This window comes from Mustelus asterias, chromosome 3, assembly GCF_964213995.1.
Source record: "Mustelus asterias chromosome 3, sMusAst1.hap1.1, whole genome shotgun sequence".
Taxonomy (NCBI): Eukaryota; Metazoa; Chordata; class Chondrichthyes; order Carcharhiniformes; family Triakidae; genus Mustelus; species Mustelus asterias.
Genome location: NC_135803.1, coordinates 46,551,280 through 46,569,698, shown reverse-complemented (window position 1 = coordinate 46,569,698; position 18,419 = coordinate 46,551,280). Strand labels below are relative to the sequence as shown.

The window sequence follows — 18,419 nt, the reverse complement described above, 5'->3', positions numbered from 1 at the left end:
AGGCTCACTGAATTCCATTGTTAACTGCTTTCCCCAGGCATGTCCCTGTCCACTTGTGAAAGCATCACAAACAGGGAAACTAGTACAATCAAACACTCCGCAGAGCAAAGTGACCAGCCTTGACATCAAGACAGCATTTGACCGAGTGTAGAATCAAGCAGCCCTAGCAAAACTGGAGTCAGTGGGAATCAGCGGGGAAACTGTCCGCTGATTGGAGTCATACTTAACAAGAGGAAGATATTAGTGGTGGTTGGAGGTCAGTCATCTCAGTCCCAGAACATCCCTGCAAGAGTTCCACAGGGTAGTGTCCTACGCCCAACCACCTTCAATTGCTTCATCAATGACCTTCCCTCCATCATAAAGACAGAAGTGGGAATGTTTGCTGATTATTGCACCATGTTCAGTATCTTTCAAGATTCCTCAGATACTGACGCAGTGTCCATGTGCAGCAAGACCTGGACAACATTCAAGTTTAGACTGATAAGTGGCAAGGAACATTCGCACCATACATGTGTCAGGCAATGACCATCTCCAACAAGCCATCTTTATCTTGAATATCTTGAAACTCAATGGCATTACCATCACTGAAACCTGGGTTTCCACTGACCAGAAACGGAACTAGACCAGCCATATAAATACTGTGGCTTCTCTTACTATAAGCTATGTGGCTTCTCTTACTTACAAGTTAGCCAAGAAGGAACTAAAGAGAGAGTTAAGAAGAGCCAGGAGGGGACATGAGAAATCTTTGGCAGGTAGGATCAAGGAAAACCCTGAAGCTTTCTATAGGTATGTCAGGAATAAAAGAATGACTAGGGTAAGATTAGGGCCAGTCAAGGACAGCAGTGGGAAGTTGTGTGTGGAGCCTGAAGAGATAGGAGAGGCGCTAAATGAATATTTTTCGTCAGTATTCACGCAAGAAAAAGACAATGTTGCCGAGGAGAATACTGAGATACAGGCTATTGGACTAGACGGGATTGAGGTTAATAAGGAGGTGTTAGCAATTCTGGAAAGTGCGAAAATAGATAAGTCCCCTGGGCCAGATGGGATTTATCCCAGGATTCTCTGGGAGGCTAGGGAGGAGATTGCAGAGCCTTTGGCTTTGATCTTTATGTCGTCATTGTCTACAGGAATAGTGCCAGAAGACTGGAGGATAGCAAATGTTGTCCCCTTGTTCAAGAAGGGGAGTAGAGACAACCCTGGTAATTATAGACCAGTGAGCCTTACCTCTGTTGTGGGCAAAGTTTTGGAAAGGATTATGAGAGATAGGATTTATAATCATCTAGAAAGGAATAATTTGATTAGGGATAGTCAACACGGTTTTGTGAAGAGTAGGTCGTGCCTCACAAACCTTATTGAGTTCTTTGAGAAGGTGACCAAAGAGGTGGATGAGGGTAAAGCAGTTGTTGTGATGTATATGGATTTCAGTAAAGCATTTGATAAGGTTCCCCACGGTAAGCTATTGCAGAAGATACGGAGGTATGGGATTGAGGGTGATTTAGCAGTTTGGATCAGGAATTGGCTAGCTGTAAGAAGACAGAGGGTGGTGGTTGATGGGAAATGTTCATCCTGGAGTTCAGTTACTAGTGGTGTACCGCAAGGATCTGTTTTGGGGCCACTGCTGTTTGTCATTTTTATAAATGACCTGGATGAGGACGTAGAAGGATGGGTTAGTAAATTTGCGGATGACACTAAAGTTGGTGGAGTTGTGGACAGTACGAAAGGTTGTTGCAGGTTACAGAGGGACATAGATAAACTGCAGAGCTGGGCTGAGAGGTGGCAAATGGAGTTCAATGCGGAAAAGTGTGAGGTGATTCACTTTGGAAGGAGTAACAGGATTACAGAGTACTGGGCTAATGGTAAGATACTTGGTAGTATGGATGAACAGAGAGATCTCGGTGTGCATATGCATAGATCCCTGAAAGTTGGCACCCAGGTTGATAGGGTTGTTAAGAAGGCGTACGGAGTGTTAGCTTTTATTGGTAGAGGGATTGAGTTTCAGAGCCAGGAGGTCATGTTGCAGCTGTACAAAACTCTGGTGCGGCCGCACTTGGAGTATTGCGTACAGTTCTGGTCGCCGCATTATAGGAAGGATGTGGAAGCATTGGAAAGGGTGCAGAGGAGATTTACCAGGATGTTGCCTGGTATGATGGGAAGGTCTTATGAGGAAAGGCTGAGGGACTTGTGGTTGTTTTCGTTAGAGAGACGAAGGTTAAGAGGTGACTTAATAGAGGCATACAAGATGATCAGAGGATTAGATAGGGTGGATAGTGAGAGCCTTTTTCCTCGGATGATGATAGCTAGCACGAGGGGACATAGCTTTAAATTGAGGGGTGATAGATATAGGACAGATGTCAGAGGTAGTTTCTTCACTCAGAGTAGTCAGGGCGTGGAATGCCCTGCCTTCAGAAGTAGTGGACTCGCCAACATTAAGGGCATTTAAATGGTCATTGGATAAACATATGGATGATATTGGAATAGTGTAGGTTAGATGGGCTTTAGATTGGTTTCACTGGTCGGCGCATCATCGAGGGCCGAAGGGCCTGTACTGCGCTGTAATGTTCTATGTTCTATAAGCTATCTTAACAATAAAAAGTGTTTCCATTTGTAAGGTTTTTTTTAAAGATGTGCTGGGCCTGATGTGGATCATTGATGATCAAATTTAAATGTTAAGACTCAAAGATGAAATATGCTCGTCTGGTTTTGATGTGGTGTTTTATGCATATTTACACCCAGTTTAATTTTGGCTATATTCTAATGAGTTTCGGAGGATATGTGGGTGCAACTGGGTGGCACAGTGACTAACACTGCTGCCTCACAACACCAGGGACCTGGGTTCGATTCTTGGCTTGGGTCACTGTCTGTGTGGAGTCTGCACGTTCTCCTTATGTCTGCGGGGTTTTCCTCCGGGTTCTCTGGTTTCCTCCCACAGTCTGAAAGACATGCTGGTTAGGTGCATTGGCCATGCTAAATTCTTCCTCAGCGTACCCAAAAAGGTGCTGGAGTGTGGCAACGCGGGGATTTTCATAGTAACTTCACTGCAAGTTAATTTAAGCCTACTTTGCCAAAAATAAATAGACGTATAATAAACTTGAACTTCAGCAGCAAAAGGGCAAATGTCGATGCATTTTTCTGTCTAATTTCTGAGTTGTACCCAAGGAGGAAACCCAGGCACCTTTGTCTGCCCCTGTGGCAGGTAATAAGAAAAGGACGGACAATGTGAGCCATTAAGGAAGAATGAACACGTTAGGCAGAAAGAAGATACACAAAAATGAGGAGACAAGGGCAGACTGCCACAAATGAGGATTGTTAAAAAAGCTGTAAAACAGGATGATGGAAAAAAATGACCGGGGAATATATCAGAATGAGAGAGGGAAGAGTAGAGAGAGCAAGAGACATGTTAATATACAGAAAGAAAGGAGGAATAAAAAAGAATGAAAGAAAAGCAGAAAAATAATTGATAGAAATGATCAGAAACTGAGATTGGGAACATTAGAATAGGACTTTTAACTTTTGCTAATGCCATGGTAAATCAACTAGTTTTGACTGAAGGTTATGCAATTTAAACTAATCTAACAGTAGTAAAGACAACTAAAGACAAAAGCTACATGGTGTTTTCACAGCTAAATTTATATATGTATTGTTGTGCCACAGAAAGCCAGTGGGTGAATGATAGAACTGGAGGCAATTTTTACACAGTTCTGTAAGTATTTGTTTACTAAGTCATCCTGTATTACCTCAGTAGGGCTGTTTCTAGCCAGATTCTGATCCTCTGTATGGTCATTTTCATTGTTCTGATCCTCAGTCACATGATGTTGAGTTTCTTCTTCCCCATGACGTTGCCTGTATAGATCTGTCTGCTCCACTGTATGGTCTTCTTTCCCTTCCTGTTCCCATTCACGGTGATGCTCCTGTGATTCATACTCATGTTTTTCCATATCTGAATGTTCATTCCTTTGCCAGTTTTCATGTTGACCATATTGCTTCTCTGGTGCTCCTTCATTATCTTCTCTTCTCTTAGTGTCATCATTCTCCCCTATCATTGGTCTAATATATCGCTGCACATCTTTCCTCTGTAATAGAGATAGATGTGTACTTTTATTGAGTGCATTAACTCTGGTCTATTGTTCCATTCACAATTCTTCACTTCTTACATGACCAAATGAAATCTCTTTAATATTATGGTTGTGTTCTTTAAAATGTACCAAAAGGAACTACCTGCACTACCTTTACCTTAGTAGTTAAGAACAGGCAGTCAGAGGAGTTACTCTTTCCATAGTTTGCCTGCATTACAATAGTGACTAGGCTTCCAAAGTACTTAACTGGCTGTGAAGTGCTTTAAGTTGTCCTGAGGTTGTAAAAGGTGCTACATGAATGCGATGTCATTACTTCTTCCATAATTACGGGTTAGTTTAGATACAAGTGGATTCCTATACATTGGGTGGAACATTTACAAACATACGCAGAAAGATTTAATCTAGTAGGAGTTTGCAGGTTACAATTGCATTAGAAAAACTGACTGGAAGAAATCTTTTTTTGATTCTCCTGAAATCTTTATGCACAAAGTCATGAGAGGAGTCTCATGTTTTAATTCAGTGTGCAACCCAACTTAAATGAATTTAAAATGACTAATTTTGTTTCACCATTTCTTAGAAAAGAAAAACATATGAAGTCTCCTCAGGTTTTGTCGGTAACTGGGTATGACCATTCAATTGTTTTTGTCATTCCTGAAGTACATTTTCAGGACAGGATATTCATATAATGTGTCTGACGAATGCTGCAACAATATAATCGTACTACTGGCTCATTATTTAAAAAAAGAGGCTAGAAAGACACAGTAGGTCCATCAGCATTTGAATAAAAGAAGTACATAGTTCATTGAAAGCGGCGTCACAGGTAGACAGGGTGGTGAAGGCGGCATTGAGCACACTGGCCTTCGTCAGTCAGGGCACTGAGTATGGGAGTTGGGACATCATGTTACAGTTGTATAAGTCGTTGGTAAGGCTGCACTTGGAGTTTGTGCACAGTTCTGGTTATAGGAAAGACATTAATAAACTGGAAAGAGTGCAAAGATCTATGAGGATGTTGCCAGGGCTCATGGGCCTGAGTTACAGGGAGAGGTTGGCCAGGCTAGAACTTTATTCCTTGAAACATAGGAGAATGAGGGGTGACCTTATTGAGGTGTATAAAATCATGAAGGGCATAGATAGGATGAATGCACGTAGTGTTTTTCCCAGGGAAGGGGAATTGAAAACTGCAAGGCATAGGTTTAAGGTGAGAGGGGAAAGATTTTAAAGGGACCTGAGGAGCAACTTCTTCATGCAGAGAGTGGTGTGTATATGGAATGAGCTGCCAGAGAAAGGCAGGTACAACAGCAACATTTAAAAGGCATTTGGATAAGTACATGGATGGTAAAGGATTAGAGGGATATGGGCCAAAAGTGGGCAATTGGGACTAGCTGGAAGGGGACCATGGTCAGCATGGACCGGTTGGGCCGAAGGGACTGTTTCCGTGCTGTATTGCTCTATGACTCTATGCTCTATGACTTGAATTTCATGAGATTAATCTCTTGCCCACAACTGATCAAGTGTTTACATCCAATTAATGCCGACAAGTTTTGTATTTTCGGTGTTGTCTGTTATTGCAACTCGTCATCGCGGTTATAAAGTGAAATTCAATTCTAGATCTTGTTAGTTCAATCAAGAGGAAATTTCATTCAATTTTGCTCTCTATTTCAGTTGCACTTTGACATACCTCATCATGCTGGTCACCTTCACTTCTATACGGTATCTGATCTTGTGTTCCCAGCTTGTTGTGATAAGGCTCAGCGGCAGTTTGCTGTGAGTTCTCTGCATTGGGAGGGGGTTTTTGTTCCGTTTGTCTTAGGCTGGGCATTTTGTTTAAGGTTTCTCTTAGCTGCTTGTATTCCTCTACCTGAGCCTGTAATTTAAACAATAAATCAGCATATGGATAATGGGCAATAAGTTCAAATATAAGCCGAGGGGATAGTCACAGAAATTGACATTACGCCCAAAGTATATATTCACAGGATCATACACCACAGAAGAGGGTTATTCCACCCATTATGGCTGTGCTGGTTTAATATATATCAGTCATTCAGTACAATAAAACACAGCAGACCCTGGTGTTTAAAAGAATTGCTACTTTTCTCAGGGGTACCAGTAGCTTTTTGGATATCAATTAGTTGGAAGGACTACAGTTGGAAAGACAAAAGTGTCAAATTCATGTAAAAACTGGAGTGAATCACGTTATTTTTCGCGGGGGTTTCAAAGCGAATCTCCCACACTCTGCACTGCAGGATGCACTAGCGTGATTCACTCCAGAAATGAGTAGGCGAGGCCTATTCCCGCTGGAGAAGCCGGCAGCATTGCGCTGAGTGGGCCACTGTGCATGTGGCAGAGGGATCTAAAGTTTTAAAGTTCATTTATTTGTGTCACAAGTAAGCTTACATTAACACTGCAATGAAGTTACTGTGAAAGTCCCCTAGTCGCCACACTCTGGCTGGCGCCTGTTTGAGTACACTGAGGGAGAATTTAGCATGGCCAATGCACCTAACCAGCAGGTCTTTCGGACTGTGGGTGGAAACCAGAGCACCCAGAGGGAACCTACGTAGACACAGGGAGAACGTGCAAACTCCGCACAGACATTGACCCACGCTGGGAATCGAACCCGGGTCCCTAGCGCTGTGAGGCAGCAGTGCTAATCATTGTGCCACGGATCTAGGTGTCCTCGTGGATGAGTCACAAAAAGTATGTAGGTGTAGCATGTAATCAAGAAGGCTAATGGAATGCTCTCCTTTATTACCAGAGGAACTGAACATCCAAGTAAGGTTGTTATGCTTCAGTTATGATGTGGAGATGCCGGCATTGGACTGGGGTAAACACAGTAAGAAGTCTAACAACACCAGGTTAAAGTCCAACAGGTTTATTTGGTAGCAAACGCCACTAGCTTTCGGAGCGCTGCCCCTTCGTCAGGTGGAGTGGGAGATCTGCTCACAAACAGGGCATACAGAGACACAAACTCAATTTACAGAATAATGATTGGAATGCGTGTTTTTACAGCTAATCAAGTCTTAAAGGTACAGACAATGTGAGTGGAGAGAGCATTAAGCACAGGTTAAAGAGGTGTAGGTGTTGGTGTATGGGCGGCACGGTAGCACAGTGGTTAGCACTGCTGCTTCACAGCTCCAGGGACCTGGATTCGATTCCCGGCTTGGGTCACTGTCTGTGTGGAGTTTGCACATTCTCCTCATGTCTGCGTGGGTTTCCTCCGGGTGCTCCGGTTTCCTCCCACAGTCCAAAGATGTGCGGGTTAGGTTGATTGGCCATGCTAAAATTGCCCCTTAGTGTCCTAAGATGTGTAGGTTAGAGGGATTAGTGGGTAAATATGTAGGGATATGGGGGTAGGGCCTGGATGGGATTGTGGTCGGTGCAGACTCGATGGGCCAAATGGCCTCTTTCTGCACTGTAGGGTTTCTATGATGTGTATTGTCTCCAGACAGGACAGCTGGTGAGATTTTGCACATCCAGGCAAGTTGTGGGGGTTACAGATAGTGTGACATGAACCCAAGATCCCGGTTGAGGCCGTCCTCATGTGTGCGGAACCTGGGCTATCAGTCTCTGCTCAGCGATTCTGCGCTGTCGTGTGTCGTGAAGGCCGCCTTGGAGAATGCTTACGCGAAAAGCAGAGGTCGAATGCCCGTGACCGCTGAAGTGCTCCCCAACAGGAAGAGAACAGTCTTGCCTGGTGATTGTCGAGCGGTGTTCATTCATCCGTTGTCGCCAACTATGTCAACGATGTTGTCAACAACAGATGAATGGACACCGCTCGACAATCACCAGACAAGACTGTTCTCTTCCTGTTGGGGAACACTTCAGCGGTCACGGGCATTTGGCCTCTGATCTTCGGGTAAGCATTCTCCAAGGCGGCCTTCACGACACACGACAGCGCAGAGTTGCTGAGCAGAAACTGATAGCCAGGTTCCGCACACATGAGGACGGCCTCAACCGGGATCTTGGGTTCATGTCACACTATCTGTAACCCCCACAGCTTGCCTGGACTTGCAAAATCTCACTAGCTGTCCTGTCTGGAGACAATACACATCTCTTTAACCTGTGCTTAATGCTCTCTCCACTCACATTGTCTGTACCTTTGTCTGTACCTTTAAAAACTCGCATTCCAATCATTATTCTGTAAATTGAGTTTGTGTCTCTGTGCCCTGTTTGTGAGCAGATCTTCCACTCCACCTGACGAAGGAGCAGCGCGCTCCGAAAGCTAATGGCGTTTGCTACCAAATAATCCTGTTGGACTTTAACCCGGTGTTGTTAGACTTATTATGTTGCTTCAGTTATACAGAGCATTGGTGAGATTGTATTTTGAAGACTGTGTGCAGTTTTGTCTCCTTATTTAAGGAAGGATGTAAACGTGTTGGAAGTGGTTCAGAGGAGGTTTACGAGATTGATACCTGGATTGCGTGGGTTCTCTTATGCAGATAAGTTGGAAAAGCTGGGCTTGTTTCCAATAGAGTTTAGAAAAGTGAGGGGTGATTTGATTAAAGTATATAAGATCCTGAATGGTATTGACAAGGTAGATACGGAAAAGATGTTTCCTCGTGTCCAAACCTAGGGGGCAATATTTTAAAATTAGGGATCACTCTTTTAAGACAGAGATGAGGAGAAAATCTTTCTCTCAGAAGGTTGTGTGACTTTGGAACACTCTTCCTCAGAAGGTGGTGAAGCGATGTCACTGAATATTTTTAAGGCAGAAGTAGATAGATTCTTGTTGGGCATGGGAATCAAAGATTACCAGGGTAGATGGGAATGTGCAAACAGATCAGTCAGGATCTTATTGAATGGTGCAGCAGGTTCAAGGGGCCAAATGGCCTACTTCTGTTCTTATATCGTATATCCATATGTAAGATCCCACACATCCTCAGGCAGCATGCATGCATTTAAGTAAGGTACTGTTAATGGAGGAACAAATAGAACTTTTATTATCAGATCTGACAGTGCTCATTTTAAAAGTATCTTTGGTTAAAAAAAAGTCAGCACAATAATTTCATCAGCTAATGTGTAGGGAAATTAAATTAGAGATTGCAGAATTTGTTTTGCAAAATGCAGTTAGAGAGAATGCAGAGTAAGTGGAGTGAGATTAGGCCGAATAAAAATTTCTGGTTAAAGTTGTGAATGCAAGCAGGCTTTTTCCGCTGAGGCTAGGGGAGAAATAAACCAGAGGGCATGGGTTAAGGGTGAAAGGAGAAAAGTTTAAAGGGAATATTAGGGGGGGCTTCTTCACGCAGAGAGTGGTGGGAGTGTGGAATGAGCTGCCGGATAAAGTGGTAAATGCGGGGTCACTTTTAACATTTAAGAAAAACTTGGACGGGTTCATGGATGAGAGGGGTGTGGAGGGATATGGTCCAAGTGCAGGTCAGTGGGACTAGGCAAAAAATGGTTCGGCACAGCCAAGAAGGGCCAAAAGGCCTGTTTCTGAGCTGTAATTTTCTATGGTTCTAAGTTTATAAATATTTTAGCTTCATCCAAAGTGATCAATTATTCACCACATCCTCTCACCTGGGCAGCCGATAGCGAGTTCTTGTGGTCTTCTAAAGTCACCTGTAGCTGGTCATGTTGCAGCAATAAATTCTTATGTAATTGCTACAGAAAAAGAAACAAATTATATTGCATTTTTCTTCTCATTGACTAGACATAAATAAAAGTATAAACAGGTTATCAAAAATATCTGAAAAATTACACATTCTCATTTTTCACTGGTTAGGCTTCTTGACACCAAGTGGCAGTAGGCAGAGTGTAGGCGTTGGAACAGTTGCATGTTCTGGCCACCACTTTTCAAAATTTCATCACATCCCATTGACATCATATGACCCAGATTTGCATGGGCTATTGTGAGACAATCTGCACGCTCCATTTCACAGCCTCCCAGAATTGTGATGGCCAGAAACTGGAAGGAATTGGACACTGCATAGTGAGTGGTTGACCAGCTGTGATCTTATTAAATAGTGGAGCAGGCTTGGAGGGCCGAATTTCCTATTTCTGTTCCTATTTCTTCTGGTCTTATGCCAACATTCTCTCTGCACTGTTTCACCTTGTTCCTATTTGATTAAGTGACAAAAGTCACATCAAACTTAACCTTACAGAAGGGTAGAATCACCAATTTAGTCAGAATTGGTGTACATTTGTATTATGGACTTGTGAATAACAGACCAAGTTGAACAGCCCAAACTCAATTCACACAGGATCCTTGAGGCTAAGCCGAGAGAACTGCTTCTTCCCATTGATCTAAGCTGGATTCAAACTCAAGACCCAGAGGTTATACACTGGACAACCTGATTCCACAACCTCCAAAAATTCTGTCTTTGTGAACATGGCATATTAAGGTTCTTCCTTAGCAATTATATATCAATTATTGCATACTCTCAAATTTAGGTTTGCACAAGACAATTCAAAAATGGATAAGACCATCATTTGTAATAATCATTTTAGAGATCCACTTGTTATGTTATCTGCACTATATCAAAAATTGCAAATATAGAACAAGTAAAACTGATCAGTAGAAACTAGACTTTACCCTCACATCCTGAAGTTGAACGTGGGCATCCTGGTGGGCCTTCCTCAATTTTTTGTTCTCTTCAAGTACATTATAAATATTCTCTGTGAACACAGATTCTCAGGTAAGTTGCAGCTCCATGTTGTTACACCAACTTTAACAATATCATGAAGTTAAAATTACTCTTCCAGGAATTTTTCCGGCCATTGCGCCAGTGGGATCTTCCGGCCCCGCCAATGGTGAATCCCGGCCGCAGGGCAGGGAGTGCAAACAACGGGAAATACCATTGACTGTGGCAGGACTAGAAGATGCCATCACCGACTAATGGCCTCCACCGCCATGAAACATGCCGTGGGGGGAAACAGAAAATCCTGTTCTTTAATTTTCTTTACCATTTTTGGGGCTAGAATCTGAGATCAAATGTACCTATTTTATGGGTAATATGAATGTCCATGGAGCTCCTCTAAGTCAATGGCATTGGAAGGCGTACAAGTGAGGGCAATCGTTCATGCTGGGATGTAAGCAAAGCTGGGCAACGGTCAACATTGACCTGATGTCAGGTGTGGTTTTTGAGTTAAACCCTCCAACTAACACTCTCACTTGGCCTTGCACAGCTGGACACATGTTCAGCAGCAGGAAGGACCCTCAACAACCTTTATTTAAAGGAATCATCAACTACTTTCAGGTTAGTTGCTGGTTAATTTGTTCTTGCTATTACTACAGTTTTAGAATTACTTGATGCTTTCTATAATTGCTTCAAGTTGCAACATCTACAGAGAGTGGTCTGGCTGGTGATGAAAGACATTTTGTTGACTTCAAGGCTTCCGCACAAACCAGCTGCTCCCAGCTATGGGAACACAAGTAGACATTCCTCTTGGAATACAGCTAAATCACACAGCAAAATCCTTTGAGGAGTTCAATGAAATCATGCCTTGGTGCATTCAAAAAGTCAACAAATCAACTTTGTACACCCCTCCAGCATCTGTCTTTCAAGTGCCTTTGCCTAACCTAATATGCTGCCACATTGCTACTTCAGTGGCTGCCGTGCAGTTGGCAAAAGACTGCCGATTTTCGGTGGAGGAGACTGAAGATAACTTTGGAGAAAGAGCTCGAGCAGCTCTGGCTGCAGGAGCCCTGGCGATGGACTGCAACTTCTCAGCATGGACTGGGCTGACTGGCTGTTGGGCAACAGCAAGGATATTGGTAGGGTGGCAGGGCTAGGAGGGCGAATGCGGCCTTTATGCGAGAGGACAGCAAGTCCAAGCACCACGAAGCCACTGCTGTTATTATGTAACCAATGATAACATTGGATTTGTTATAATGTAACCAATAGTAAAATGCTGTGAGGGTCAGCTGACCAGCTGACCTGGTAGACAATGTAACCAATGGCAAAATGATGTGGTGGTCAGCTGACCAGCTGACCTAGTATAAATAAGATGCAGATGGGAATTGTGATAGCTTGTGTGGCCCAGGGTGTGGCCCCAAGTGTTGGAGTAATGAAGTTTCTTTATTAAACATTTTTCTTTCTGAAGTTAGTTCTTTTATTGCTTGCAACTGAAGTACCCCTCCTGCCGGATGGACCACAGCCACTCCATCGTGGAGATGCCTTGACAATTCTAGTAATCTGTTGAGGGGATAGATTACTATACTACTGTGACATCCTGCAACCTCCTTTACACACTCCAGTCCACAGCCATGATGGCATTAATCTGACTCCAGCACTCAAGATGTTGAGTGGCTGCTGCTTGTGTTGTAGCATCAGCCGTCAGATGCAACATCACGATGGGGTTCACAAGTGTGCTAATGAATTCGGACTTGACTTTCACGCTGGAAGGAATGGACACAAGCTCTGCACAAATATCTATGTCAAGTTGGTGTTGGACCCCTATGCCCCTTGATAGTATAGGCTTTCTGGCAGGCCTGCCAATGCACCAGGCATTTCATCATGTATACCTTCTTATTTAGGCTTCTCTATCCAAGTCCTCATCTGAATCTATTGCAGCAGAATGTGTGTGACCTGAACCATTGGCAACTATGGCATCCTTACCCCCAGCCTTGGCTGCAGCCCATTCGTGCCCAGCGATTCACTATGTGCAGATCCCAACTCTAACCTATCCTCTCCATTACCCACAGTGTAATTCTGAATTGCTGGGTGTGAGTGTGAAATTGAGTGATGCCTTATGTCTTTACTATCACTGAGTCCTTGCCTGTACAGGTTATCCTTTTTGGGGTATCTGATAGGGGAAAGACACAGGATAAGGTTATGGGGCAGGGAATGGGGGGTATGTAAGAGATGTAAGTTATAAATCAGGAGAGAATGTAGAATGTGAGAAGGATTAAGGTAGGAGATAGTCACCAGCCCTGCCATAAGCTACCGCCTCAGCACTGGGTGCTTCAATAATGGCCAGTATTGTTTCCTTGCCCTGGGGTAAGGAGATACAGGTGCAGTTCTCTCCCTCCAGTTAACCCGTGCTGCCCCCGGTGGCATGTCACCTTGTCCTGTAAGTGCGTGGATAGTACATCAGCTAATGCTGTGCAACCTGCTTGGCTAATGAGGCTTTCATGGTTGAACAGCTGGCAGTTTGTATACGATGTGAGGGTACAGTGAATGAATGTTAGTGTCCTTATTAAAAGCGATTGCTGCTAGGTGGGTGATGGAGCTGTGAATGAGTTGAGATATGGTGGGATAATTGGTGGGATATGACACTTGAAGATGCAATCAATGACCCTGACCACTTATGTGAGGTCATTGACCTTCTTGTGGCACCGCATCCAGGCTCTCAGGCCGACACCCTAGCATTCACCTCCATGGTTATGTGATCCCATTGGCTTTTGAATTTTTGTCTGGTAGACCTCCTGGTCCCTGTGAATGCTGCTCATCTCCCCTCTTTACCAGCTCCTCCACCAAGGTCTCCAGTACAGTGTCGGAGAACGTAGAGCCCACACTTTTCTGTTGTGCTATTCTTTAATATTTCCCAGGCCATATTCATTTCCTGCATGACGTCCATTACCTGCTGCAGCCACAATGCACCTTTAAGAGGCGCAGGCTATTTTTAAATGGTGCAAGGTAACTTTAAGTGGCATTCGCCACTCACGATGTTGGCCCTCTGCTGATACATCCAAGCAATCAACAATTCAGTTAGCGCTGATTAGAGGCCGAAATCATTCAAACCAGCAAGCAACCTGATGTTGGCCTATTGCCTGCATTGCAATGAATCAGCAGAAAATAACCACAACTGACAGTCCCCACACCCGCCTTTTGTAGCCCGTCTAATTCAGCCCCCTTGTTTTTTCAAAACTATTAAAAGGGTATAAAATGCTCCAGAATATAAAATTCCATTTAGTTGTCAAAGCTTTGGTAAACAGCTACATATTTCAAAATACCTAACAGCTACGACATGAGAGTTGTCACCTGGCAACTTAATGGACAACACTATCTGAAAGCAGCAAATCTCAGTAATACACAGAAAGAGGAGAGCAGAGACTTAATGATTTCATGATTGGACGAAGCACAGATCAATATTGTTCTGACATTTTCATGTCGATAATAAGAGCTTCATAGGACCTCATAAGCGACGTGATTAGTGTTGCATCACTCAGCAGCAATATTGTGCTTGATCAGATCCAGACAGATTAACAACATCATGAACGTTACATCAGAACCATTAAAATCTCAAATTCCAGTGGAAAAGTTATCAGTTAAAATGTATGTGGAGAGCCAAGTGGAGCATATACAAGGCTGTACAACAACAGGACAGCAAAGACTGTACAAAGTCAGCTAGCCTTATGGTTCATTTGCAAAGCTTTTAAAATAATACGAATATACAAGAGGAATCTGAGAATGCTGGAGAATAACAGAAAACATTAGCAATGGCGAGCAGCTCAGTCTGAAAGAAGAAAAAGACAGATTAACATTTACTATTCTGAACATGTGCCACATGCTAGTGAGGCTTGGCACCGGGAGATAGTACAGTTGAACACATGGCTAAAGAATTGGTGTAGGAGGGAGAGCTTTAGATACATGGAACACTGGGATGTCTTCTGGGGAAGGTGGGACCTGTACAAGAAGATGGATTGCGCCTGAACTGGAGGGGCACCAATATCCTGGGCAGGAGGTTTGCTAGTGATGATCGGGAGGGTTTAAACGAGTGAGGCAGAGGGAACCGGAACACCAGGCCAGTAAGTGTGGAGACTCAGGGGAAAAAAGGTGAGACTGAGATAAACACAGCACAGAGTAAGAGCAGGCAGAGGGAAGCTGCAGGGCTCAGTGGCACTGTTGGTCTGGGGTGTGTTTGCTTCAATGCAAGAAGTATATCAGGTAAGACAGATGAACTGAGAGCCTGGATTACCGCATGGAATTATGATGTAATTGTAATTATGGAGACATGGTTAAAGGAGGGACAGGATTGGACGCATAACATTCTGGGATATTGTTGTTTTAGACGGGACAGATGGGGGGGGAGTTGCATTGCTATTTAGGGAGTAGATCACAGCTGTGTTGAGGGAGGACACATGGGAGGGAACTTGTAGTGAGGCATTATGGGTGGAGAAGGAATAGGAAGGGTGAAATCACAATGTTGGGAGTGTACTATAGACCTCCCAATAGCCCGCAGGAAACAGAAGGGCAGTTGTGTAGTCAGAAACTGAAAAGATGTGAAAAAAGCTGGGTAGTTGTGATGGGTGACATTAACTTCCCTTATATTGATTGGGGAATCCCTCACAGCCAGGGGCTTTAGAATTTGTTAGATGTGTCCAGGAGGGCTTTTTGATACAGTAGGTTGACAATCCAACCAGGGAGGAGGCCATACTAGACATGGTATTGGGGGAATGGGTCGGGCCAGGTGGTTGATGTTTCAGTGGGGGAGCATATTGGGTTTAGCGACCATAATTACATAAGATTTTGGGTAGTCATGGATAAGGACAAGAGTGGCCCTCGGGTGAGGTGCTTAATTGGGCGAGGGCTAATTACACCCAAATTAGACAGGAATTGGGGAATGTGGATTGGGACGAAGTGCAGGACAGACATGTCCCCGCAAATATGAAGGATAGAAATGGCAGGATTCAGGAACCATGGATGACAAGGAAAATTGTAAGCTTAGTCAAAAGAAAAAAGGGAAGCATACAATAGGTCTAGGCATCTAAAAACTGACAAAGCTCTTGAGCAGTACAGTGAAAATAGGAAGGAACTTAAACGTGGATTTAGGAGGGCGAAGGAGGGGCCACGAAATGTCTTTAACAAACATAGTCAAGGAGAACCCCAAGGCTTTTTTATGCATATATTAGCAGCAAGAGGGTAGCAACACTCAAGAACAATGGAGGAAAGTTATGCATGCAGTTACAGGAAGTGAGTGAGATCCTTAATGAGTACTTTGTATCAATATTCACCAAAAAGAATGACATGATTAATGTTGAGGTCAGGGATAGGTGTGTGAACGCTCTGGAGAATGTCAATATATCAAAGGAAAAAGTGTTGAGTATCCTAAATTGCATTAAAGTATACAAGTCCCCGGGGCCAGATGGAATCTACCTCAGGTTACTGCAGGAGGCAAGGGAAGAAATAACTGGGGCCTTAACAGATATCTTCACATCCTCTTTGACCACAGGTGAGGTTCCAGAGGACTGGAGAATAGCCAATGTTGTTCCCTTGTTTCAGAAAGGAAGCAGGGATAAACCAGGAAATTATACACCGGTGAGCCTGATATCAGTGGCGGGAAGCTTTTGAGGGACAGGATATATGCACTTGTGGAGGAAAATGGACTAGTTAGTGACAGGCAGCATGGTTTTGTACGGGGAAGGTCATGTCTCACCAATCGGTTGAGTTTTTTGAAGAGGTGACAAAGAAAATTGATGAGGGAAGGGCTGTGGATGTACCTCATATGGACTTTAGTAAGGCGTTTGACAAAGTCCCACATGGCAGGTTGGTACAAAAACTAAAATCACATGGAATTCAGGGTGGGCTGGCTAGGTGGATACAGAACTGGCTTGGTTATAGAAGTAAGAAGTTTAACAACACCAGGTTAAAGTCCAACAGGTTTATTTGGTAGCAAAAGCCACACAAGCTTTCGGAGCTGCAAGCCCCTTCTTCAGGTGAGTGGGAATTCTGTTCACAAACAGAGCATATAAAGACACAAACTCAATTTACATGAATAATGGTTGGATTGCGAATACTTACAACTAATCAAGTCTTTAAGAAACAAAACAACATGAGTGGAGAGAGCATCAAGACAGGCTAAAAAGATGTGTATTGTCTCCAGACAAGACAGCCAGTGAAACTCTGTGGGGGTTACAAATAGTGGGACATGAACCCAATATCCCGGTTGAGGCCGTCCTCGTGTGTGCGGAACTTGGCTGGAGACAATACACATCTTTTTAGCCTGTCTTGATGCTCTCTCCACTCATGTTGTTTTGTTTCTTAAAGACTTGATTAGTTGTAAGTATTCGCATTCCAACCATTATTCATGTAAATTGAGTTTGTGTCTTTATATGCTCTGTTTGTGAACAGAATTCCCACTCACCTGAAGAAGGGGCTTGCAGCTCCGAAAGCTTGTGTGGCTTTTGCTACCAAATAAACCTGTTGGACTTTAACCTGGTGTTGTTAAACTTCTTACTGTGTTTACCCCAGTCCAACGCTGGCATCTCCACATCTTGGTTATAGAAGACAGAGTAGCGGTGGAAGGGTATTTTTCAGAATGGAGATCTGTAGCTAGTGGTGTTCCGCATGGATCAGTACTGAGACCTTTGTTGTTTGCAGTGTATATAAATGATCTGGAGGAAAATGTGGGTGGCCTGATTAGTAAGTTTGCAGATGACACGAAGATTGGCAGAGTTGCTGATAATGCTGAGGATTGTCAGAGGACATGATAGGATATAGATAAATTTTAGACTTGGGCACAAATTTTGCACAGAAATAGCAGATGGAGTTTAATCCAGACAAATGCGAGGTGATGCATTTTGAAACATAGAAACATAGAAACCCTACAGTGCAGAAGGAGGCCATTCGGCCCATCGAGTCTGCACCGACCACAATCCCACCCAGGCCCTACCCCCACATATTTTACCCGCTAATCCCTCTAACCTACGCATCCCAGGACTCTAAGGGACAATTTTTAACCTGGCCAATCAACCTAACCCGCACATCTTTGGACTGTGGGAGGAAACCGGAGCACCCGGAGGAAACCCACGCAAACACGAGGAGAATGTGCAAACTCCACACAGACAGTGACCCGAGCCGGGAATCGAACCCGGGACCCTGGAGCTGTGAAGCAGCAGTGCTAACCACTGTGCTACCGTGCCGCCCTTTGGAGGATCAAATTTAGGTATGAACTATACTATAGTAGGAACTATACTAGGATTTTGGAGCTATACTAGGATTTTGGAGGATCAAATTTAGGTATGAACTATACTATAAATGGCAGAACCCTTAGGAACGTTAACATACAGAGGGATCTGGGTGTGCAGGTCCACAGTTCCTTCAAAGTGGCAATACAGGTGGCCAAGGTGATTAAGAAGGCATATGGCATGCTTGCCTTCAGCAGTGGGCCACTGAATACAGAGCTGGGAAATCATGTTGCAGCTATATAAAACCTTGATTAGGGTGCATTTGGAATATTGCATGCAGTTCTGGTCACCACACTACCAGAAGGATGTGGAAGCTTTGGAGAGAGTGCAAAGAAGGTTCATCAGGATGTTGCCTGGTCACGAGGGCGTTGGCTATGAGGAGAGGTTGAATAAACTAGGATTGTTTTCACTGGAAAGATGGAACCTGATAGAGGTCTACAAAATTATGAGAGGCATAGCCAGAGTGGATAGTCGTGGCTTTTTCCAAGGGTGGAAGTGTC

The 18,419-nt window shown here is 43.8% G+C and overlaps 1 protein-coding gene across 6 annotated transcripts in view; it reads right to left on the bottom strand.

The window, feature by feature from the left end:
• LOC144490680 (Golgi integral membrane protein 4-like) overlaps window positions 1-18,419 on the bottom strand; it is a 117,006-nt gene that overhangs the window by 41,456 nt on the left and 57,131 nt on the right. For 5 of the 6 annotated variants that reach the window (XM_078208384.1, XM_078208407.1, XM_078208392.1 and 2 more), the window contains 4 exons: window positions 10,603-10,685; window positions 9,588-9,671; window positions 5,752-5,937; window positions 3,735-4,070 (listed from right to left, as the gene is read on the bottom strand). In XM_078208384.1, the coding sequence (XP_078064510.1) occupies window positions 3,735-4,070; window positions 5,752-5,937; window positions 9,588-9,671; window positions 10,603-10,685 (689 nt within the window). The remainder of the gene's footprint in view (window positions 1-3,734; window positions 4,071-5,751; window positions 5,938-9,587; window positions 9,672-10,602; window positions 10,686-18,419) is intronic. The other variant, XM_078208423.1, reaches the window with a different exon arrangement.